This window comes from Zootoca vivipara, chromosome 4 (genome assembly GCF_965207765.1).
Source record: "Zootoca vivipara chromosome 4, rZooViv2.hap1.1, whole genome shotgun sequence".
In the NCBI taxonomy this organism is placed as follows: Eukaryota; Metazoa; Chordata; class Lepidosauria; order Squamata; family Lacertidae; genus Zootoca; species Zootoca vivipara.
The window spans coordinates 47,068,063-47,092,869 of record NC_142587.1 but is presented as its reverse complement, the minus strand read 5'-3'; the positions used below and the strand labels follow the sequence as shown (position 1 = coordinate 47,092,869).

Here is a 24,807-nt window from a genome sequence, read left to right as displayed (position 1 = left end):
CACTACATGGTTCTTTGGTTCTTCCTGCATCAGATCCCCAAATAACGTTCCTCAAAGATACCTGCCTCTTTCTGCCTCTGAGATTCTAAGTAATTAAAGACCATCAAGCTTCTTTTGCTAATCACCCATTTGATGCAAGATAGGCCCATACACATTAATCAAAACCATTAACAAGATTGCTGTCGTATTAGATAAATTACATTTCCCTATAACAGAAGCACTGCTTTCAAGTTAGATTTGTATTTTGCTTTACAAGGAAAAATAAACAAAAGAACACTCCATTAATCAATTACATGCTGTAAAATATATATTTCTAGATAAAAATAAAAGAATGCTTTCACAAAAAAGGGGAGTTTTCCTTATTTTTGTCTTGCATTCTAATATAAAAGGATCTTCATTCATTTTCAAAAAGATTGTTATCACATACCCTATTCCACCCATAGTGATTGTGCTAATTTACTTAACACACCTGTATCTCCTAATTTGTGGCATGCAATTCTGAATTTTTCCCTTATTGATTCTGAGGGGTCTGCTCTGAATATGACTGGATATCACCTGATATTTACATTTTAGGATTTCATTCAGATGGCAAGAGATAAAATAGTTGTCATCTATTACCTTTTCACCTAAGAACCAAATAATAATATGAACACAGACCCCAAATGTTCATATAGCTAAACCATAAAGTTGTAATAATTAATACTCCACCAATTTTAGATGCTCTTCTTCCTTACATGTAAAGCTTCTTCTGATCCAAAGACTTTTGCATAGAGTTCACAGATTTTTCTCTTCCTACATAAAGAAGGAAAAGATACAGACAAAATGTGAAAGGACCCAAGTCTATGATCATTAGGTTTTTGAAACTAATAAGATAGCAAAGAAAGATTTCAAACAACTATCAAAGCCACTGAACAAATCAAATCTTCCAGTGAGTGTATTTACTCAAAAGACTACATTTTTCGTACTAAACTGAAGTTCATACACAAAGATGGCAGACTTTCGCCTCTTCCAGAGAGTTGGAGCAATGGAGCATGCTTTTTAGTTGGTGCTCAGCTTGTTAGGTGACCTTGTCCAAGCTACTATCTCATAACAACCATGAAGTTAAGTTTGACTGTATATATCTTAAAAATCTGACTTCTGAATCTTAAAATTACAATGATCTTAGCAAGAATTAATTTTTGTTAGAGAATACAAACAGACTTTTAAATCAGAGATATGTTTAGGAGTTGCTTATTCTTACCTCTCCTCTTTGCTAAGATCTGCTAGTCTAAATGCCTTTCGTGTAAGGATAAAGCTAAACAGGGAGGAAAGTACATGTCAATATTGCACACAAAGGTACCAATTGGAAAAAAACACCACATGCCACCAAAGTGTAAAAAAAGAAGAAGAACAGCAATACGTAAGAGCTACATGTAACTAGTCTTATACTTCAGAAATTGGTAACTTCAATACTGGATTCCTGCAATGTCATGTAGATTCCCTTGTGGTATGTGGGGATTTGTGGGCACAGCAACAAGTGCTAAAAGATAATGTTTGCATGTGTGTGAAACAAAGGACAGCTCAGGACATGTATGATGGAACTAACAGCAAGGCATAAATACATCTTTCTATAGGGTTCTCTAATGTTACCTAGCATACATTCCACAACTTCACACCAGCTGGTCTTCCACAAGTCTTTCTGTCCTTATTTTTTGCATCTAATATATAAAAGCAGGCTTCATTACCCCATAATAGCAGGTACAGAGTCATCAGGTTTAGTGTCATCTAAGGTGATTGAAATTGGAGCCTCTTCGTCCAAAATCATTGCACAGCCACAAAAATCTGAAAGGAAAAATAGAATGTCCACCAGAAATACTCAAGTGTGGAGTACTATTTCCAGGCACAAATGCACATTTATTTTAACATTAAATATCTTGTTAGGCATTGCACATTTAGAACTCTTGTGCTGCATAATACTTCCTGTTCAAACTTCCAAGGAATGCACTTTCTAATCTTAACTTCTTTACAATAAACATTTTTGCTCATTGCAATACTCAAAAACTCTTTGATATGCCTCCCTGTCTCCCATTGTCATATACAATGATATTTCAATTAAACACAGTTACTGAGATAATACACTGCATATCTATGTTGTGATTAATATGAGTTAGAGAGGGAAGGTGCATCAACACTAGTGATTGTACATATTGACAGGATTACATAACTTGTGTACCCATCAGACAAAACTTAGATGCTTGATAACTCCACCCTTATCACAGTTTTACTTTGAATGTTGTTAGCTTTTTTGAGCTCTCCAGAGGCAGATTTAGGGCAGCATAACTGGTTCTGCTATAGCATAGCTGCCAAGTTATCCCTTTTTAAAAGGGATTTTCTCTTATGCTGAATAGGCTTCCTCGCGAGAAAAGGGAAAACTTGGCAGCTATGCTGCTATAGGGATGCAGGTGAAGCTGTGGTCTAAACCACAAAGCCTAGGGCTTGCCAATCAGAAGGTCGGTGGTTCGAATCCCTGCGGCGGGGTGAGCTCCCATTGCTCGGTCCCAGCTCCTGCCAACCTAGCAGTTCAAAAGCATGTCAAAGTGCAAGTAGATAAATAGGTACTGCTCTGGCGGGAAGGTAAATGGCATTTCCGTGTGCTGCTCTGGTTTCACCAGAAGCAGCTTAGTCATACTGGCTACATGACCCAGAAGCTGTATGCTGGCTCCCTTGGCCAGTAAAGTGAGATGAGCGCCACAACTCCAGAGTTGTCCGTGACTGGACCTAATGGTCAGGGATTCCTTTACCTTTACCTAACTCAGGCATTCCCAAACTTCGGCCCTCCAGATGTTTTGGACTACAATCCCCATCATCCCTGATCACTGGTCCTGTTAGCTAGGGATCATGGGAGTTGTAGGCCAAAACATCTGGAGGGCCGCAGTTTGGGGATGCCTGACCTAACTGGTTCTGCTACACTAGATGGATAGCCTAGGGGGCGCCACATGGTGCAACAAGATTTTGACCTTGCACAGTGTGCTACTCAAATTGGAAAGGCCAAAGTCCTCTCTGTTTTAGTAAGCAGAAAGTGGGATATAAATGAATCAATTCTTAATTGTGCCAGACTGAGGCACACATACCTGACTTCTTCCAAAAGGCTTCTTTGTAGTACATCATGCATTTGATAACAAAGCCCATGGGGATGCGCTGGATTAATTGGTTTCTTTTTGTTGGTAGTTCTGGCTTGAAATGGATCTTTGTGGTTAAGGCTGGTGGGATGGCACTAATCACATACTTGCTCTGTAAAATGTAAACAGGTAAACATAAGACACATATCCCAAAAGAGCAACCATGGCAGTTAAAGGCTAACGTTGCTTTGTTAAATGTTGAAAGAGTAACATTTATCGGGGGCTAAGCTTTTCATACAGATCTGTATGAGGCAATGTTACACACTTTTGAGAGATGTTCGCTCAGTACTTCAATCATTCTGACATTTACATTTGTACAGGATAAAAGCTGTGAGCACTGTAGTGGCAGTCCAGTGACATAACTATAAAAGGAAGGAAGCAAGTGACAGCAAGGACAGGAAAATGTCAGAGGCTGATGAAGCTCTCATAAATAGATCAATAAAATAGATTTCAAAGATTTCCTCAGTACTGAGAGAAGCAGAGTAACACACAAGGGTGGGGCTGATTACATTGGCTTAAAAGCTATAGCGGACATGCCCCCTATTAAATGCATACTATGTTTTATTCTTATTGGATTACCTTATATGTCTCATGGTTCAGTGTCTCCACAATGACACTATCACCTGAATGATCAATGTGGATTACAGGCCTCTCCAGTTTCACAGTGCCTTTGAGTAACGCCATTATCTTCTCTGTTATCTGTCCAGAACCCCCGACAAACTTCCTCTCCTGGGAACACCAGCACCACCAGAGAAATAAGATAACAATGTTGTTTTTTTAAAAATGGCGTAGTCCATCTTTAGTTAAGCTTGAGAGAAAAAGACATTGAAAGCTGGATTTCTCAAGTAATCAAGATCAGCAAACATCTTCAACATGTGTTTGACTTGATTGACTACTGGCGTCAGCCCTGAACCAGAAGCATATCTGGACAAAAGCATATTAGTTTTCTTCTATGGGATATGGTATCTCTAATACATTTAGTATAATTATGAAAGAGGTGATCATAGACAATCTTTTGCTATCATTTCTAGGTCAGGAGAATTCACAATTGATATGAGCACAGGGAAAGCATAAAGCTTCCAACTTATGAAATATTGCTTTCACTGGGGACAGTGTTCCTGACAAAGTGTTCCTTGAAATAGTGTCTCTTTATTACTTTCATGTTCTCAGAAATAATAAAAACTATTTTATAAATTCTGCTCTAATTGAGGGACCTTCCCAAAGACCCTTGTGATTACGTCAGGCAATTAGTAGTACTGTGCTTTGGGCGCATGTTTATTAAACTAGAGACTCTGGGCAAGGGGTGGTGGTGATGAGATACAGAATTCTTAAGAACACAGTAACTGGCTAGTAACCATAGAAACTAAACTGGATCATTATCACAGTAGCACAGTAAAGCCTCCATAGTATGGGGTGTATGAATGTGGGAGAGGAAATAATATTAATCTAATTTCAACAGGAGTCTAAATGTTCAAAATAGCATGATTTTCTGTTTGTTTATTCCAGGACTGTAAAAACACATTGAGTTCTTGTCAAATGTTCTTTCTCCATCAGTTAGAGAAGATGCAGCAGCACATTCCTCTCACAAGGAAGAATCCATGTATGATTTCACATACCTGCCCTCCATTGGTTACAGAAAATATCCTGGTTGTTCCTCCACACAGCTTCACATACCACAGGAACCAGAGAGCAGAGACCATGTGTGACTCCGAAGTGACGTTGATATCAACAAAGAGCGTAGCAAAATCCCTAGTGGTTCTTTATACAATGAAGAGGTAGAGACAACAAAGATTGAGAGCTATTGATATTAATTTGCTATTATCAACAGTACTTTTCTCTACAAATTTTTTATCTATTATTATTAGGAAAACAAACAAAGATTCTATTTAATTTGCCTTCTTGGTAGTTCTGTCACCCTCGGAAGCTTGAGGGGTGGCAATGTGAGATAAGAGTAGCCCGTAAACTGCGGAATTCCAACCAAACAGAGGTGTGCCTCCAGCAGTATCATTATTTGGCTTTTATCACGCATTGAAGATGCACTTATTTATCCAGGGCTTTGATAACGGAATGGTATTATTGTGGCCTACCTGAAAATTGTAAATTAATGTAATGATTTTCAAATATTATTATTGAGTGTTGGTTTTCTTTTGTTTTAAACTCTATTGTTTCTGCCATTATAACCTGCCCTGGGACCTTATGGTGAAGGTTAGGTAAGAAATCTAATAAATAATAGAAGAGAGTGAAGTGTTTTCTTAATCTGATGAGGAAAGATCATTTGAATGAGTGGCAGCTCCTCCTTTGCTCATTAATTTTGTAGTGCTATTGATTTGTTCAGAATTTATTGCTTTTATTACATTCCTAGATGTTATCCCTTCCACTAAAAATAAATTGTCCAAAATCTCTGTTAATTGCAAAGACGTTAAAACTGCAGATAGCATATTAATATTGGTCTAGACCAGAATTGACTAGCTGATGATCTGAGGCAGCTCCCAACTAGGCTGTTAGTCTACAATAGCAATATGAATGTACAAATCCTATGGATTCAACGTACTGTAGCCTTATTTAATCAATGGTTGCAGTCAATGATTAATATTTGCTTTGGGGAAAACCTATATTTCATATTTAGTGGTGATGTTTGCCTCTGCCCTCCAAGGAAGCCTCATTAAGCTCATCATTTATGTAGTTGAAAAGGTTTTCAGCATCTCTTTTGAACCCTCAGTACTGGTGTGTGTGGTGGGGCATGGCATGGCTGGGGCGTCATGGCTCCTTGTCTGGACAGGGGTGGGCTGGGGTGGGGCCAGGAGCATGCAGCAGCAGCAGCACTGTCACAAATCCAGCAGCTCTCCCAGTGCAACCATGTAGTCTCAACCTCACCATGGCCCTGCCAAGATAAGCAGCAATGATGTCAATAGCAGGAGGGTGGCTTTGCCTCACCACACACAGTGCAGATACCCGTCATTGTGTGGAGTCTTCCCTTGAAGTCCACCAAAGTTCTCCCTATTCCTCTCTCTCAATGCCTACATACATTGAGATGTGGGAAAACAAGTGGAACTACCCATTAAACTGTGGGGAATGGTAATTGGTACTATAATACCATATCCCAAAGCCCCTCCTTTCACCTTCAGAATCAGGAACGTGTTTTCTATACATCTTCCAGTATTCATGTTTATTATTCATTGATGCAATGAATGCACTTTTAAAAACCAGGTTTTATGGAAGTGATGGGGAAAGCACTGAAATGTGTGAGATGGACCAATGTTTACCGGGAAGAAGTGTGAACACCCTGAAAACAAATCAGAATGACTGCTCATTGTTGTATAACTGTCCACCAAAGAAATCAGAATGAATGCTCAGCAAAGACTAGGAATTGTCTAACCTGTGCATAAGTTTTGCACGAGCAAATCAGGATGGATGCTTAAGGTCACCTGGGAGTGCCCAAAGTGTTTGCATTCATAACATATGGATCTTCCAGCACATAAAATCCGGCAAGCATGTTCTGCACTTTAAGTACTGGTATATTCTACATTTTTTTTACTTTCTGCTCCTGAATGTATTTCTCTAGCAACAGTGCATATGTGTGATTGGTTATTTTATGACTTGAGGAGAGAGGCAACATGAATAAGGGTTTGATGTACCTCGGGTTACAAACGCTTCAGGTAACAAACGCTTCAGGTTACAGACTCCGCTAACCCATAATACCTCTGGTTAAGAACTTTGTTTCAGGATGAGAACAGAAATCATGCTCCGGCGGCGCAGTGGCAGCAGGAGGCCCAGGGCCGGCCCTACAGCCAGGCTGGGTGGCGCAGGGCGCCATGTTGCCCGCCCGCCCGCCCACCCACCACTCCGCCGTGCAGCAGCGCCCTTGACAGCAGCACTGAGCCCGCCCGCCCGCCCACCGCGCAGCAGCGCCCTCGCCAGCCGTATTGTGTCCTGTGCCCACCCACCCGTCGCACTGGGAAACGGGGCGGGGGCGCCAGAAGGGATCCGTCGCACCACGGCGCCAGGGCACCAGAGGTGCTTAAGATGGCCCTGAGGAGGCCCCATTAGCTAAAGTGGTGCTTCAGGTTAAGAACGGACCTCCAGAACAAATTAAGTTCTTAACCAGAGGTACCACTGTATGTAGCCTGAATATGGCATGCAGCAAGCAAAGAAGCAAGTAACACATTAAGGTAAAATTTCAAAATGAATCAAATCACCTACTTGGTCCAGCAGTGTTTGTCAATGAATTCTTTCATTGTCATTTTGTCCCATTCTGCAGCATGTGGTGCATCCCAGGGAGCATCAGCTGGAATCTGAAGACCAGGGGTGGGAGGTGGGGAAATAAGTCACTCTCCTTACTCACCAGACTACATACATCACAGTCAAAACTGACCTTCCATGCATGTACCGAAGGAGCATTCAGGCAATAGTTTCACTCCACAGCCCCAAATTCTCTCTCTCTCTCTCTCTCTCTCTCTCTCTCCTCTCTCTCTCTCTCTCTCTCTCTCTCTCTCTCTCTCTCCCCGCACACACATATACTGTATATACTTGAGTATAAGCTGACTTTTTCAGCACAAAAAATGTGCTGAAAAAGCTGCCTCGGCTAATACTCGAGTGAGGCAGGCGGTGGTGGAGAAAGGCACAGGGCAGGGGGTTCGGAGAAGCGCTGTGACTCTCCGAACCCCCATCCTATGCCTGCTCTGTGCAGATGTACAGGTGCAAAGTCTCCTTCTCTCAGCTGATCCATACAGATCAACTGGGCAGAGACCTTTATTGCCCCATCTCTGCCCCTCAGATGATCCACCTAATGACTGAGGAAGGGGCAAATTTGGATCCCTCTCAAGGCACTGGGCTCTGCCCACTCCAACACTACGTCTGTTTTATTTTCCCGTTCTTTGCTACTGTTGCCAAAAAATCTCAGGTGGAGGGAAAGAAGAAAAATTGGCTTGGACAAAGTATACACCACTAACTCTGCTTCTGGGCAAAATAGAGTGAAGCTAGGCTGGGTCACATCCAACAGAGCCAGCAAAACTTGCACACAAGAGATTTCCACTATCTGTATTTCATTATTAGGATAGTGCCGGAAAGGCAGGTCTGTGCCTCTGGCACAATTCATTTTCCTGAAGTAAAACACACTTGGTTGTTAATCATGCCAGATAATACAAACCCATTTGGCCAATACATTTCACAATTGAAGATTTCAATGTCTACACAATGACTATACAGTATAAAGAACTCTTTTTGATTCTTGATGGATTCTTACTGAATGCTGATCTACTTGCACTTGGAGGGGCTCCAAGATGGCAATGGCATGGCAAGCAGGCTTCGGAGCTCTGCAGATAACAGGACTGTAATTAGCATCAATTGCTACCCAGGGAAGTAAATTTCCTTTTTCTCCTTTTCTACTTTTAAACTTACCAACCTACTGAGATTCTATCAGCACCTTCTTATTTATACTATGAGAAACACCTGGGGCAACCTATAATGACAAGGTTCCCTGGCCAGAACCCCTCTGACATGATTTTATATCTCCTCGCAGACATAGATAAGTATGTGACCTGGCGTGTAGCACTCTTTGCAACTGCCACTTATATAGCCAAGATAGCCACAAACTGTAAAGGAGATGGAATTTATTTGACCCTACCTACATCAAGCTATATTCTATCTTCATCACCAAACTCTGAATATAATTGTACAATGTATTAATTAACATTAATTAACATTATTTTTAATATATCAGTGGCCATGTGGTGATTTTAGCCTATAAATTTTATTGTTTAAAGCTTTAACCTGTATATTAAGGTATTTCTATAGCTCTGTTAGAGTAGGGAATGCTTTGATTATATAAATATTTTAAGTTCTTTGTATTAATCTAGCATATTTCCTTTTAATTGTTGGATGATTCTGGGTACATTGCGGCAGCCTTTGGCTATGTGCAATAAAAATGACTGACTGACTACTGAATGCTATCTTCATGTAGCCTTAATGATTTTCCATATCAGCTTTTAGAAATATTGCAGATATTGATACATAGTATCCCTTCATTGCTTCTAACATACCTCTTTTCCCAGTTCATCCATTGTCCTCCAAAAATTGTTAAAATCAAGATATACGATAGGATTCCACACTGGAGGAAACGCGCCACGAAATGGATAGGACTTTCCCTGAAACAAATAAATATATGGAACAATGGATTTGTTTCCTGGCATGGATCTGAGGTCTCCATAGCAGCTATATCAGTTACAACCCACCAACAAAACTGGAAATGAATCCATAAACACAAAGTATAGAAAAGATGGATTTTTCTGAAGACATCAGCCAATAAGCAAAGCTAGTTAAGGTAGCTTTCATACACAGAAGATTCCAAAATGTAATGTCCATTTCCGGGGTGTGGGGTGTGGAATTAATCTTTCTATATGTTGTTATACCACAGTCAAAATCAAAGGAAATGTATTCCTTTTAGTGAGAATATAATATAATGTTCAAATATAAGCCAGACCGATCCCAAAACAAACCCTTTACACTACATACAGATTAATCAATAAATATTTAACTGGATACAAATATTGCTGCATCATATGTCATTTATGTGATTTCATGAATGTTCTTACTTTAGGACTATAGGGATCAGGACCACAAGAGTATGAAAGGGTTAAGGTCTGCAATTTCCTTTTGCTGACTGCATGAATGCTCTCGTGTCTTGTGAGAAGAACATAATTTTTGCTGCTGAATACTGCCAATTGATTTAATTTTGTGTCCCCAAGTTGTGATGTGGGCTTGTGTGTCCAGAATGTCAGCAAAATGCATAGCAAAAGCTGGGTTGAGGCCATGGCAAGAAAAAGCTTTGTCCTGATTTGCATGCATGTTTGAGTAAACCCTTTTACATTCATGCCATGTAGCTCATCAGATTGAAACTGCTCTTGAAAGGACTCTGAAAAGCAACATTTAAAAGTGTGCTCTATATAATTCATCTGCACAGATTAGCAGGACGTTTCAAATATTCAAAAAGCAACAGCTAACAGCCCCATTTATCCACTCCAACAAACTGAAATCAAAGAACACATGATAAAAGCAATAAACAAAGCTCAAGTTCATTGTCCAACTGCCTCAGAAATAAAAGTTAATGATTACTATGGGATGAGTATTCTGACCTCTAGGTACTGTATTGCAGAAACAAAATCTCCTGCAGAGTTTTTTCTTCTTCTCTTCCTTCAGCTGCTCTCACAGTTCTGCTTTTGCAAACTGTCCTCAATTTGATCTTTAGGACAGAAACCCAAAATTGAACACTTCCTCTCCTAAGCAAATAGAATTGCTTTCTTATACAGTGGTACCTTGGGTTACAGACGCTTCAGGTTACAGACTCCGCTAACCTAGAAATAGTACCTTAGGTTAAAAACTTTGCTTCAGGATGAGAATAGAAATCGCACGCTGGCGGCGCGGGGGCAGTGGGAGGCCCCATTAGCTAAAGTGGTGCTTCAGGTTAAGAACAGTTTCAGGTTAAGAACGGACCTCCGGAACTAATTAAGTTCTTAACCTGAGACCTACAGAGACCTGCCCCACCCATCCTGCTAATTGCTAAACTTCAGTAGAGAAAGAGGCTAGCATGCACAAATTAGGGCTTTTCCTATTAATTCCATGTCCCCTGTTTCCCTGGATGCCATAAAAACCACTGTGGTGAGGCAGAGTCACAAAGTTACCCTCCTACAGCAGGGTCACTAGATCGCTGGTTTCAGGAGGATGGGTCTGATTAGGTACATAGGGACCTGCCTTATATCAAGTCTGACTATTGCTCTATTTAGCTCAGTAGTGTCCTCACAGGTTAGTAGCATCTCTCTAGGATTACAGGCAGGGGGAATTCTCAGCCCTACCTGCAGATTCTGAGGATTAAACCTGGAACCTTCTGCATGCAAGGCAGATGCTGCAGCACTGAGCTATGGCCCTTCTGGATCTCCACTCCCCTATTGCATTGGATGTGAAATGCAGTGCTTGAATAGGAACCAAAACTACTGCTGTAACTAAATAAACATAGTGTGAGGAAACCAAATAAGAAAACTGCAGAAGACTTTTGGGATATAGATACACCGCACTTAATCCTGTGTTGCTGCTCAGAGTGACAGGGAGATAAATGTGAGTGGCAGTGCTCTAATGCAAGTTTTTATCCAAAGTAACTCAGCAGATTTTAAGCTATAAATCCAATTGGATTTACAGAAACATGAGAAAACTTGTCCAGTTATCACTGCCAAGTAGGAAACGTTCTCAACCCTTTCTAGCTCATAATCACAAGATACACACCTTCTGGGAAAGGAGGAGCATGGTCATTCACATATAACTCAAGAGGGAGGGGGAAAACGTCATCAATCAAGAAAGCAATTTCTCTTCAACAGTTAGAAATAAACATTTTGCTGTAGGCTATCTTCTAAGTGCTCTGTATTCAGATTTAAAACTCAACAGTGAACTTGTGCTTAAACCAGTGGCTAGAATTATGGTCTGAAGGTTGGGAAGGGAACAGCATGTAACGTAACCAGGGTGGCATGACAGAAGTTATTTTTTTATTGCATACAATTTTGGCTATCACACTCTATTGCTTTTTTATTTTTAAATGCCATTTGAGCTTCAAAATGTTTTTGTCTACAGTGTATTGGGGGACGGGGGGGAGATCACGCCTTGTAACTATGGAAACTCATGCATGTTTATTCAGATGTAAGTCCCACTGTGTCCTGTTGAACACACTCACAGCAAAGGATGCATAGACTTGCAAGTGCAGGGTTTTGTTCGGTTCTTCTATATCCAGTTATTGATTTTCAATAATACAATGTGTATATAAACAAACAAGAATTAAACTGACACACTCTTTCTCCATGTTTGGAGGAGTGAGAGCCTGGATATCTGCTGCTATTAGCAATTGTCATTTAATTATTCAATTTTTTTAAAAAAAATATTGTGTTGTTTTATGGAATGAAGAGACAGTTCCTCCACAGAAAGAATTTCCACTGATAAGCATTCTCTTTAATTTCTGAAACCAAGATGGGACATTTTTGTTTTGTTGGAAACACAAGAACTCACAGCACTAAAATCTGTGGTTGTCCAAAGAAGCTGGATGTTGGAGGATTCAGAACAGACAAAAGGAAGTATTTCTTTACACAGAGCAAAGTTTAACTATGTAATTTGCTACAGCAGGAGGCAGTAATGGTCAACAACTTAGATGGCTTTAAAAGAGGATTAAACCAGGCATAGGCAAACTCAGCCCTCCAGATGTTTTGGGACTACAACTACCATCATCCCTAGCTAACAGGACCAGTGGTCAGGGATGATGGGAGTTGTAGTCCCAAATGTCTGGAGGGCCGAGTTTGCCTATGCCTGGATTCAACAAATGCATGGAGGTTTTATAGAGGTAAAGGCTACCAGTGGCTGCTAGTCAGGACGGCTATGCTCTGCCTCCATGGTTGGAAGTATTCTGCTTCTGGATGCCTGTTGTTGGAAGGCACAATAGGGGAAAGTGCTCTTGCACTTGGATCCTACTTGCAGGCTTCCCATTGCCATCTGGTTGGCTACTGTGAGAACAGGATACTGGACTAGATGGGCACTGGCAGGACACAGCAAGTTTGTCTTATGTTCCAATGAGTGTTTTGGAGTTTGGGGGGGGGTTTGTTGGAGGGCAATAAAAATTTTGTTCTGCAAATCTTCAGGTTCCTGAATCTATTAAGTCATGATCAATTGCCTTCACTCAGCAGTGCTTTATGGATCATCCATATGCACTAGGTAGTTTATTATTAGAAAAAGAATGTATAAGAAACATTTCCACTCAGCTGTCAATAAACAAACAGAAAAGAGATGTTACAATGCATCAAATGTTTTCCTGTGCACAATGCTGCCAAAAGGAGATGCAGAAAATGTAATTCTTACATTTGTATGCAGGATAACTCTCTCGTTTACATTTACTTTGTATGTTTTTATGCCAAGTTCTTTAGCCAATCGCAGAATTCGGTTCTGGGTAGGTCCCACGTAGGCTCCGCCAACATCTACATAGTTTACTTGCTTGTTCTGTCAAAAGAGGAAAAAAATGCAGGAATAACAGAACCTACTGGATGTTCCACACTGGAAGAGCCAGGAAGTGCTTACGTTTCATAGCAGCAAACAAAGCTCCACCTCAGAATTAGGCCTAATTCACACAAGCAAACTTAGAACCACAGTTATGTGTTCTACATAACTTTGTGATTAAGCAGAACCTTTTGCAGAATTGTCATATTGTCATATGCTATATTTACATAAAATATGGTTATTGGCTACTTGTTTCTTACCCTAATTGTGAAAGTCCGTCCTCCAACTCTGTCACGAGCCTCTAAAACCACAACATTAACTCCAGATTCAGACAACAACTTAGCTGCCGACAGACCTAAAACAAAGACAAAACAGTATTTTATTTTATTTCCTCTACCATTAAAAAGTACTGGGTTGTCTCCAACAAAGTTGCTGCTTTCATGCAAGGACCTCCTCTCCTCTCTGTCCTCTCAAGCCCCTTGCATCTTCTCTAGAGGGTTAGGGAAACCCCAGTAGAGATTTGGGGAGTGGGGTGCATGGAGGGAGGGGGGAGTAGGAGGGGAGGGGAAGTTTATTGAATAAGTGCAAACAGAACAACCCTGTGAGATGGAGACAGTAATGACCTTTAAACACATCTTAGAATCTTTTATGTTTACCCAAACTTTCCTGGACTCTGTTAACTTTTTAATTTTTATTTTCCATTTCATACACTACTCAGTTTGATTTGTGATATACAGTAGCATTCCGTTTGTATATCGTTTTAATCTGGTTTTTAGGAATTTTATGACATGTTGAATGTTAATGTTTTTATTGAAACTCAGATAGATATAGATAGAGATATAGAGATATAGTCTAGATATATAGATATATAGATACACACACACATGTCTGCTCAGAAGTAAGTCCCATTGAATTTACTTAAACTTAGTCCTAAGTAAGTGTAGTCAATGATGTTTGTTACAGAGCAGGTATTCTAGGATTGTGCTGCAAGATGCCCAAAGGGAAGCAATATGGATTGTGCTGCAGGATGTCCCTGGAAAATGGGAAACAACCTGACAGAATGATGTACCCTCAATTTCATTTCCAGAAAACGTGGAACAAGAAAAGGCTGCCACCTATGAACCCAGGAGGGTACATAATCCTGCAGGGTTATTTCCCAATTCCCAGATCATTTGTGGTTTGGGAACACCTGCTGCTGAGCTCCCAGCTTGCCTTTTGGGGTTTAGATTAAGAAAACAAAAAAACACACAAAAAGACTGCCATCCCCTGGCCACCTTGTAAGACACACACACACACACACACACACACACACACACACACTGCAGTTGTGGGGCATGAACTGAAGGTGGTTGACCTAATAATGCAGGCCAAAATTATTGAATAGTTCATTTGATCAGGAGGTGAGAAACAAATCAAATGAACTTTCGGGGTAATCTCAAAGTGAAATAAATTATTTTGCCAGCAGTTAAATTTAAATTCTAACAATTATTTCTAAATTTGTACCTACACATAAAAATTGGCAAATGCACATTTAATGCACATTTCTGCCCTATTTTGCCCCCCTCCCTTTTATGGAGCATATTCTCCCTTTTGGCAATGTGCAAATGGACATCCTCAAAGTGAGTTTAATTTTTTTTTTATGTATAACTGCATGAGGATGGAGCTAAGTAACACAAAGAACCCCTCAAAATACAAAAACCTTCTTAAATACAAAAATGACTGGCTATGCAAAGTGTTAACTAGCCATATATTGGCTAGGAATATATTATGAGTGAGGAGGAAGTACACAAAATGTCTCAGCGCTCCCAACAATCTGAGGAAGGAAATAGGTGTACTCCCAGTCTTATAAATATGGTAATCCAGCAATTGGCTCTCTGTACTATCAGCTAGTACAGAGGCAGGAAGGAAAAGCACTTTGGAGCCCCATATATCTAGTCTCAAGGCTTAGGATCACAAGCCTGAAAAGGACCTCAGCCTGCACACAGTGCAGTCTTACAACAACCCAGAGTTCTAAACAGGAAAACGGAGCAAGCAATTTTGGAATTTTATCCTTATGCCATTTATTTTTCTCTGCTCCAGAATCTCACTAGTTCTTGGAGACTCCAGGCTTTAAGGCACTACTTTGCCTTTTCTATGAAGAACAAAGACTCCAACAATGATGGGGAGGGGAGCAAGCTACACAGGAGAAACAGGTGCATGTAACGTTTCTTTAAAATAAAAAAGCAGCTTCAGGAGTGGATGATCAGGAAGAGAGGAGGATAGGGCTTTATCCTTTCCCTGCCAGCTGTTTTTCTGTTTCCAAATTCATTTGCCTGCCACAGTGTTTCTCTTTTGCAGAGTTCCAAGTATTCCAATGCAGCTGGACACAGCAGGTGACTATATCCTCTGTGCTGACTACGTGACAGCTCACAACCATGTGGAGTCTGGCTACAGAGAGAGGGGGATTTTACTATCACCCCTCCCAGTAGTGGCCAGTGGGGCTGTGCAGCTGGGGATGCATTGCTCTCCTGGCTTCCCAATGCTGCACATTGCTGTAGTGTAGACTACCAAGACGGGGAGGGAAGGGAAGGCCAGCAGGAAGCTCAGCAGGGAGCTCAGTGTGGCACAGTGGCAGGAACATTGGATTTGCTTCCCCACTGCACTGCACTGAATACAACTCCTTCTTCTTTTAAGCACAGATAGTTCCAAGTCTGCAACTGTGTTGGAATTTTAGATGCTTTAATTGTGTGTTTGCCACCCTGGGTAACTTCAGGAGGAATGACGGGATCTTTCTTTCTTTCTTTCTTTCTTTCTTTCTTTCTTTCTTTCTTTCTTTCTTTCTTTCTTTCTTTCACTGGTGAACAGAACTCAGCTGTATCCCTCATGTCTTCCGAATGTAGTCCTAGTTTCAAAAACCTTCATGCCATTACAATTTATTATAGACCTCGGCATTTTCTGAAGAAATTAAGCCATTCCACCCAACGCAACAAAACATGACTATCACAAATTTGACTTATTTGCAAGCTCCTAGCAGAGTAGAGTCTGCTTATCATTTGGTCAGGGTAAATAAGTCATAGCCACTTGAACAGTTTGCCCAGGTGTTTCCATAGCAACGCAACTCAAGCTTGGAGGTGCTACAAAAGGGGGGGGCTGCATCCCAGTTTGATTCTACAGTGCATTCAAAGACACTAAACTCCAACTGCCACATTCAGCACCAGAACTGACCTACTTTTAGAAAAAAAAAACCTGAATCTCATTGCATCCAAACACAGATTAACAGTGATATACAGTGGTACCTCGGGTTCCAGATGCTTCAGGTTCCAGACGCTTCAGGTTACAGACTCCACTAACCCAGAAATAGTACCACGGGTTAAGAACTTTGCTTCAGGATGAGAACAGAAATCGCACGGCGGTACAGCAGCAGCGAGAGGCCCCATTAGTTAAAGTGGTACCTCAGGTTATGAACAGTTTCAGGTTAAGAACGGATCTCTGGAACCAATTAAGGTCTTAACCAGAGGTACCACTGTATACAATTTGTGCTATGATCCAGTATGATAAAAGGGGAAATAAACCAACATCAGGCTAAAGATTACAAGTCAATTCTTCACAGCTCCCCCCAGGTTTTGCTAAGATTGTAGCTAAAAGTCAAAACAAAACATCAGCAAAATCCTACAAGAGCTGCTTGTTCTCATCACCAACAAATCCTAAGTGTGTGAAGAATTGTGGGCGCTAAGTAGAAACTATCCATTTGGCTGCAGTCCACAATATGCTCTGTAGCAACCCCATTCACATTAAATTGACTTCTCTCGTGTAAACAAGCTGTAGACTGAGGGCTTTATCTTAGCATTACTTTAAAAAAAAACATGCGTAAACTGTTAGTTAACTGTATTCCATTTGCAAGGCTCCCTACTGGAACCAACTCAACAGATACAAACATGTGAAACTTGGACTGTTGTTCCAATACACAATAACTATTTAATATGTGCAGGTTTCTCTCAGCTAGAAACTGTTCTAAATGTATTTATTTATGTCAAAGCCTGTAGAGATGTAGCAAGGTGCAAGTTGACAGGAAGGAATTCAAAACACTTATTCATATATGATGTACATGGGACACTAACCCAAAGGAGTGTATAACATACATTAAAACATCATGTAGCACTCCTCTCCACCAGCTTTGAGGGGGGGATTAACCCACCAAGGCCTCTGATGACCGCTGGGGCTCCCCCTGTGCAGGTGGGCAAGAGGCTCAGAGCCGTGGGGAGCCAAGCTGCACCAGGTCGGGCCTTAGGGGCTGGGGTGCTGGCAATGCCTCCATCTCCTCTTGGTCAGCTTAGGGATGCCTGAGCATGCCCTGATCCTGGGGCTGTGGAGAGAGAAGGAGGGGTAGGGTGCCTGGCTCCTCCATGTGTCGGGGCTGTTGGAGCCACTGCATGCACACATGCTCCCTTCCAACTGCCAAGCCGCCTCCGCCTCCCTGTAATCAAGCAGCATATAAATTTTGTTAATTAAATAAAATCAATGGTTACTTCTAAGAACGGAGGAAGGTGGTTTATATGATTTTCCTGTGCAGTTCTTTACTAATTAAGCAAGATTTTTTAAAAAAACTGCTAAAGCAATGAACAGCTGAAGAAATGAGTCACGAATATGAGTTTTATGCTAGAATGATAACACAAGCATCCTCCATGAGATTATGGTTATCGTGGTGCATTTTTTAAAAAGTTATCGGCCCATTAGAGCAGTTGCCTTGCTGGTTAATGCTGAACAGTAAGCGCAGAAAATCCCTTTATGGTCTTGTCTTTGCGTTTTATTTGTGCATTTATTTCCCAACATTTCTCCTTTCTTATTCACTGTCCACATCAGTTAGTGGTAAATAAGGCTAATTATCAATGTATCTTTATTACATTAGAGCTCCACCATAATGATGCACTTTTGCCATGATTTACTTTCACTGCTTCCTCGATGGGGAATCTAATTATTCCTACACACAACTGAGAAATGAAATCTGGCAATAGCCCATCTTAACTTCAGCTCTCATTAGTCAAACAGGAATCTCTGTGCCAAGTAAAATGTGGAGCTGCCAATATGGGCCAGATAATACTTCGAAAATCCCCCCAGGGATAAACTTTCCTGTCCATTCTTCCCTTTTCCAATATGCAGTTGTGTTTTAATGGTCTTTTGTTAGAGCAGCTTACTTAAATGCATGGACTAGACTTGTTTTTCCAATGCATCTTTAGGTAGCCACCAAAAGTCAAAATCCCTTTCTTTTAATTCCCAGTGATAAACCAGTCATGAGGATGTACAGACACTGTGGACAGGCCAAAGACCATAGGCAGAATGTTTACCACACAGAAGTAATTGCATAGTAAATAAAGTTGTTGGTATTCTATCAAGTTGACTTCAATATTGTGGGAAATTGCAGTCAAACATAGCAATGCATGAGAGCTAGCTAGTGTATAAGGGGTGTGTTCTGTTCCTAAACTAGGTCACTTTCCCTTACCTCCATGAGGAAGTGAAGCTTCTTCCCCTTCCTTCCTTCCTTCCTTCCTTCCTTCCTTCCTTCCTTCCTTCCTTCCTTCCTTCCTTCCTTCCTTCCTTCCTCCTTCTCTCTCTCTCTTTTTCTTTCTTTCCCTCCACCGCCCTCCCATGTATCAAAGAAGGACATGGCTTAGAGAAAGTGTTTGGAACTATAGTCTGTATTTTCTACCCAAGAGTATTTTTCCTGCCTGCAAAGCATATATGATATTTGCAGGTGCTGTCATTGCAGAATTCACAAAGCACACCTATATTTTCTGTTTTTCATATATTTGAAAACTAGCTAAAATTATGATTTAGCTAGATGAGCAATTCTATGAAATGGAATAGGATTCAGTTTTTTTCATCTCAACTACCTGGTCTTGTTTGATAGATAAACATGGTAGGAAGCACTTTCATTTCCCACTGCTACCAGCAAATTTGAGAAGCCACTCTTCTTGACAACATGTTTTTGATGTTTCAAGCAACAAACCACTTACTAGTATATTCAGAGTCCACTCTACTAAATGAGATGATTCTAATTATGAACATAGCTCAGAGTTTCTATGTCTTAAATTTACTTAGAGATATACCTGACTGCAGGGTTCTTTTTGATGTTGCTTACATACTTCCATTATAACCCCTAGAACAAATACAAGATCACAGAATCCTGACCATGATTAAAGCAGCCCACAAATGCATTCAGGTACTTCTTCACCAATGTTATTCAGGGAAGTGGCCTGTATTAACTTCCTCTGTACTTTGATCTGCTATATCACATTGGCTCAAGCTAATGCTGCAGGATCAGAACTAGGAACAATTATTGAAACATTTCCCATTTTATTTGAACTGTGGAAATAATCAATACCACAAACTTGAGTTGGGAATCATCCAATATCCCATCAAAGATCAACACAAGTTCCCAGTTAATGCATTTTATTAAGATCTGTGGTTAGTGGCCAACGTTATGAGGTCAGAAGTACCCTGTTCAGATTTCACCTCAGTCATGATTCATGAATTGGTCTTAGGCAAGACACACATCTTCACCCTTAGTTCACCTCACCCACCGTAATATAGAGTTACTAACAATAGCCAACTTTGCTGTAAGGGTTACCAGTAGCAGGGATATGAGTGGTCAAAACACTCCATTTTCATAAAGCACAGTATAAATGTATGTATTTTAATTAATAAATAGGCAGCACCTATTTCCTGGTGCTTATCCCTGGTAAAATTTTAAGTTTTATTTATATAGTTTTATGGCGATTCCTTGTGTTGTTGTTGTTGTTGCTGCTGCTGCTTTTTTAAAAAAAGAAGCATAGGTTTTACACATTTTGTGATTTTTAAACTTTTTTGGGTTCTCTCACCAAAGGGTACTTGCCCCAAACTTGGATCTTGTCATCCAGGGAATTCTCCTTTCTATATGCATTTATTTTTCCTTGCACCAACACAAACTAGCACAGAAAATACATGAATAAAATGTACAACAGGCAGATAACAACGCTCAGAAATATGTAATGCTTGGAGAGAAGGGGGGGTTGTACTCTTACTATTATTAATTAAGCACCTCAACTGGTTCTCTTAAGTGGATATGTATGGGGATGCTGGAGGGAGTGGGTGAGATTGCTGTGCACTTCATGTAAAGCTTTTCTTGGTCCTGGCCCCTAACAAATCAGGAACTCCCTTCTGATGGATGGATGAATGCTCAAAAGTGAATTGAAATACCCATCTCCAAGTTCATGGGGAGGGTCATGTGAAATGTGCTTAGGGACTGAGATGTTAGATTGCAAGTCTTCATGGCTGGGGCCATCTTTTGTGCTGTGTGTCTCAAGACCTTCATCAGTTCACTGAACTTATAATTGCTGCCATAAAAATACAGCATAGAGTAATAATGAAATTAAGTGCCATAAATGACAAAGAAGGCTGAATTCTTATCCCAAGGCCAAACTACAGGCTAGGCTGAAAGATCCATGATTAGCTGATTCCCAAGCCTTTTTTTTTAAGTCAGCCATGGAAGAGAGGAGGTACTAATCTGATTGGGGATACAGAGAAAGGGCTTGAAGTGTTTAACCCTTGCCCCTGAACTGTCCTTCCAATCTATATCACATACACATGGAGTTTGCTCTGTCTTGAATAAAAATTCAGGTATGAAAATAAGGGACTTATATTTCTTCCCCATCCCCACTCGTGCCCCCAGCATGGAGCAATATTTAAACTGGAAAAGGGTTAAATGCCCCCATCTCCCGCACCACTTCCTGATCAAATTAGCATTCCCTGCTCCCCCAGCTGCATTTCACAAAACAACAACAGATCTCCCTTTATAACATGGAACTTGGACCTCACCCTGCTTCAAAATAGGTGACTTCTAATTCTAATAAAGCATTGCTCTGCTGCTGTAAGGTAACAACATCAACAGCGTGTGATATTGTACTTTTTACTTGCATTTCCTGCCTTATTCTATCCAGACAGAGTGGGTGTGACATAGCTGATGTAGGTGTGGAAGGTCCACTTCACTTTAGCAGGTTTATTGGGGGTGGGTGGGAATGGCAAGCACCATGGGGGGGGAGCCATTAATCAAATAATAAGCAAAGTGCTTATACTCTCTTTAGAAGAGGCAGGTTCATGGAGGATAAGGCTACTAGCCACAATGGCTATGTTCTATCTCCACTACCTCTGAATACAAGTTGCTGGGAATAACAGGTGGGGAGGGTACTGTTGCACTCAGGTCCTACTTGTGGGCTTCCCATGGCCATCTGGCTTTCCACTTTGAGAACAGGATGATGGACTTACTGATCTAACAGGATAGTGTGAGACTATCCGCGAGATTTGCATGCTTAATTTCTCAGATGAAGTGGACTGGGACTCCAGCTTGTTCAAAGTTATTCTCTGTAAACCCTACAGCCTTAAAAACCTGTTGTTTTGGGGCTGGCTGTAGCTATTCATTGGGACTATGTGGAAAGCACTCTGTACCTCCTTAGGGTGCTTAGAGGCACCATCCTTATTCTTACTCCACATGAGATCTGGGCCCTGAAAACAAATTCAGCAGGCATGTTCTAGTTACAAATGAGCACCACGCCCACTATTATTTAATAAGAGACCGCTCACTGTCCTTTAATTTAGAATAATAATGCTGCTCTCAGTCTGAAGGGCTCTGTCTGATTTTTGGTAGCTTCCTGAAATAGAGGCTTGGAGAGGTCAATCAAAGGGTTTCCACATGCTCTCACTGTGGCAGGCATCCAAGAAAGCAATATGATACAGCCAACTGCCACTGAAAAACAGGAACAAGGCTGGCACTATGTGTGTTTGCTCCCTTGGCTAACACATCCTTTCTTTTCTGATCTGAAGCACTGGAAGAAAAAAAAGAACAAATAAAAGTCTGACAGTGAATTAGCTAAATAAAGGAAGCTTTGCACCCCTATGCTATGAGGACTTCCTCAGAAGCAGCCCCTCCCCCCAAAAATCAAGAGGTACTTACTTCTTAGGCAAGTGTGTGCAAGAGTGTAGCCTAATTGTGCATTGTGCAATCCTATGTATGCCAAGCCTGAAATAAGTTGTACCAAATTCAGTAGGGTGTACTTCCTGGTATTTGTACATGGCATTCCTTATTCTGTTTATATACTGTACTGCTTTCCTATGGATGTGTTTTGTCATCTTAATTTTACAATTCCATGCTGTAGAAAAGGCTCCTTCTCCTATGTGTATGTACATTATTTGCTTTGAAAAACACCCATGCTGCCATTCTGTTAAAGTGTTCAGGGTGCTGAACAGTCTGCTCAAATAAACAATAAAAACATAAAACACCACATAGGGTTTGAATTGCACGGGCGTTCACTTTGGGATAACATTCATTTTTAAACATCCTTGAAAATATAATACAAGAGCTGGGTTATATTTATGCAAGTGCAGAATTGTTAAACAGGACAGAACTCTTAGCGCCTGCAGGGAGCATGTGTCTTTGTTATAAGGCAAGTAAGTGGGTTATAGTTTTTCCAGTGTTATATTTCTAGCATATAAGTGATTCGAAGAAGAAGAAGAAGAAGAAGAAGAAGAAGAAGAAGAAGAAGAAGAAGAAGAAGAAGAAGAAGAAGAACGCCGCCATGTGTTTCAAGTGGCCAAGGGAATTAATTTTTATGTAACAAACAGTAGCTGGGGAGCACATATTGTGCAATAGGGGTAAGCACTGTGCTTTCAAGCAACCTGTTAACTGAGCATCCATCCAGACTTGTTTGCACAGGAATTAGATGATACCAGCTATTTAAAGAGCATTGATTCTGATTTGTTCAATGGCTGTGTCAAAACAAGTGCTACCTCACACTTTCCAGTGGATTTTCCTGTCAGTTTCCTTAATGCACCGAGTCTAGTCTTTGTATGTGTGTGTGTGTGTGTGTGTGTGTGTGTGTGTGTTGCACAATACCTGCCAATCAACTATAACTGTACTGCCGAACTCAGTGGGACGTACTTCTGAGAGTAGGCACATATAGGACTGCACACAATAAAAATGCCAACCCCCTTGGCTGAGATGCAGGTATTCCATATCAGAATGCAAGTGTCTTGCCTCAGGTAGGAAAAGAAACAGAAGAGGAACTAAAGATGTGCCAGCTTTCCTGGGAGCAATGCTGCAAGTCAACTGTTTTGGTCATTTGTGTGTGTGTGTGTTTTAAAGGGGCAACTCAATGTATTGCTTTCATTATCCCTCGACGGAGCCTTTTAAACGCACACACACTGGATCACAGCATCTCATCGTGAGAAAGTCTTCCCTAGCACCTGCTCAGGTCCTGTCCTATCCTCTTTGGCGAAACCCTTCCTCTCACTGCTGATATGATCAGTCTGGTGGGTGGAAAGCGCGCTGGGCGGGGATGGGCAGAACAAGCTCCTGATCGCGGGACAAGAAACAAACAAAGGGGAAACACTGCGAAAACGAAACCCCCTTGTACTCTCTCGGCCCGCAAGAACTTCCACCTCGCGGTTGGTCCGCCTCCTGGCAGTCGCCAAACTGCCTGACAAAACTCGTTTGGATCCTCCGGATCCCGAGCCCAAAGGAAGCGGCGCGCGGCGTGACCAGCCTTCTGACTCACTCAGAGCAGAACCCGGCTCCGTCCGCAGCAGCCAACGCCGAGCCCCGGGGGTCCCTGGACAGACTTCACAGGGGGCGGGGCGAGCGTCCCTGTCCGCCGGTGGCCAGGCGCCTCCGGAGCCTCCGCCACGAAGTTCCTCTCACGAGTTCGGCCGACGACCTTTCCCCGAACCCGCCGCACCCCGGACGCCCAGCCGCCCAAACGGTCTCCCGTGACTGACAGCGCGACCCTTTCCCCGCCCTCCTCCTCGACTTCGCCTCCCTCACAAGGGTCACCCGGGCGGGCAAAGAGCGGGAAAGCTCACCGACCTGAGATGCCCGCGCCGACCACCACCACGTCGCAGTCGAGGCTCATGGCGGCTGCTGCTGCTGCGCCCTTCACAGCTCCTGGCGCCGCCAGCCTCCTCCTCGCGTGCCTCTCGTCCTGTCAGCGCCGCGCCGGGCTTCTCCACTCGGGCAAAGCGGCCGCGGCGGCAGCCCTGGGAACTTCCCAGCTGGGTCTCCCTCTATGACGCCCCGCCCCCTCGCCGGCGCGCCAATCAGGGCAGAAGGTTGGTGCCCGGGCCAAGGGGAGGGGGGATGAGGGCGGGGCGCTGCTCTTGGCCAGATAGCGGGACTCTCAGGCCCTTCTCGGGAAAGGAAGAGGGCGAAGTCCCCAAACTGGCGGGATCAGACGGTCGGGAGGCGGCCCAGGCTCTTCCCACTCATGTACACTAGTAGCCAAAATTGTGGGAACCTTTTGGAGAAAGTGTATTTCCGAGGTCTGGTGGCTCATAACATCACCTTTTTTGGGAGTAATAAAGCACTGGTAAATGCCCTCCTTATTTATGTTGTAATAAATAATCCTTCATAAAAGTTATTGCATTACATTCTTCATTAAATTATCTTTCCATTGATATATAATTTTATGGTATTACTAAAAACAAAAAAAAAAGTGGTGTTATGAGTCATCGTAGCCAAAACAAGATGACACCTGATTGGCTCTCTTAACACTCCTATTTCTGGTTATTTGGCTATATCTTTTGATAGAATACAGACAATTGAACACACCTTGTGGCATTACATTCTTTA

General features: G+C 41.8%; 1 protein-coding gene across 2 annotated transcripts in view; it reads right to left on the bottom strand.

Moving 5' to 3' along the window:
- The window catches only part of LOC118084785 (amine oxidase [flavin-containing] A), a 31,526-nt gene extending 7,340 nt beyond the window's left edge, over nucleotides 1-24,186 (bottom strand). The window contains exons 1-11 of one of the 2 annotated variants that reach the window (XM_035114742.3): nucleotides 24,046-24,186; nucleotides 13,436-13,530; nucleotides 13,041-13,178; nucleotides 9,197-9,301; nucleotides 7,359-7,450; nucleotides 4,775-4,916; nucleotides 3,738-3,887; nucleotides 3,111-3,270; nucleotides 1,725-1,821; nucleotides 1,241-1,294; nucleotides 735-792 (exon numbers count right to left, since the gene is read on the bottom strand). In XM_035114742.3, coding sequence (XP_034970633.1) covers nucleotides 735-792; nucleotides 1,241-1,294; nucleotides 1,725-1,821; nucleotides 3,111-3,270; nucleotides 3,738-3,887; nucleotides 4,775-4,916; nucleotides 7,359-7,450; nucleotides 9,197-9,301; nucleotides 13,041-13,178; nucleotides 13,436-13,530; nucleotides 24,046-24,091 — 1,137 coding nt within the window. In that variant the 5' untranslated portion in view covers nucleotides 24,092-24,186. The remainder of the gene's footprint in view (nucleotides 1-734; nucleotides 793-1,240; nucleotides 1,295-1,724; nucleotides 1,822-3,110; nucleotides 3,271-3,737; nucleotides 3,888-4,774; nucleotides 4,917-7,358; nucleotides 7,451-9,196; nucleotides 9,302-13,040; nucleotides 13,179-13,435; nucleotides 13,531-24,045) is intronic. The other variant, XM_088667817.1, reaches the window with a different exon arrangement.
- Between the last annotated feature and the right edge of the window lie 621 nt (nucleotides 24,187-24,807).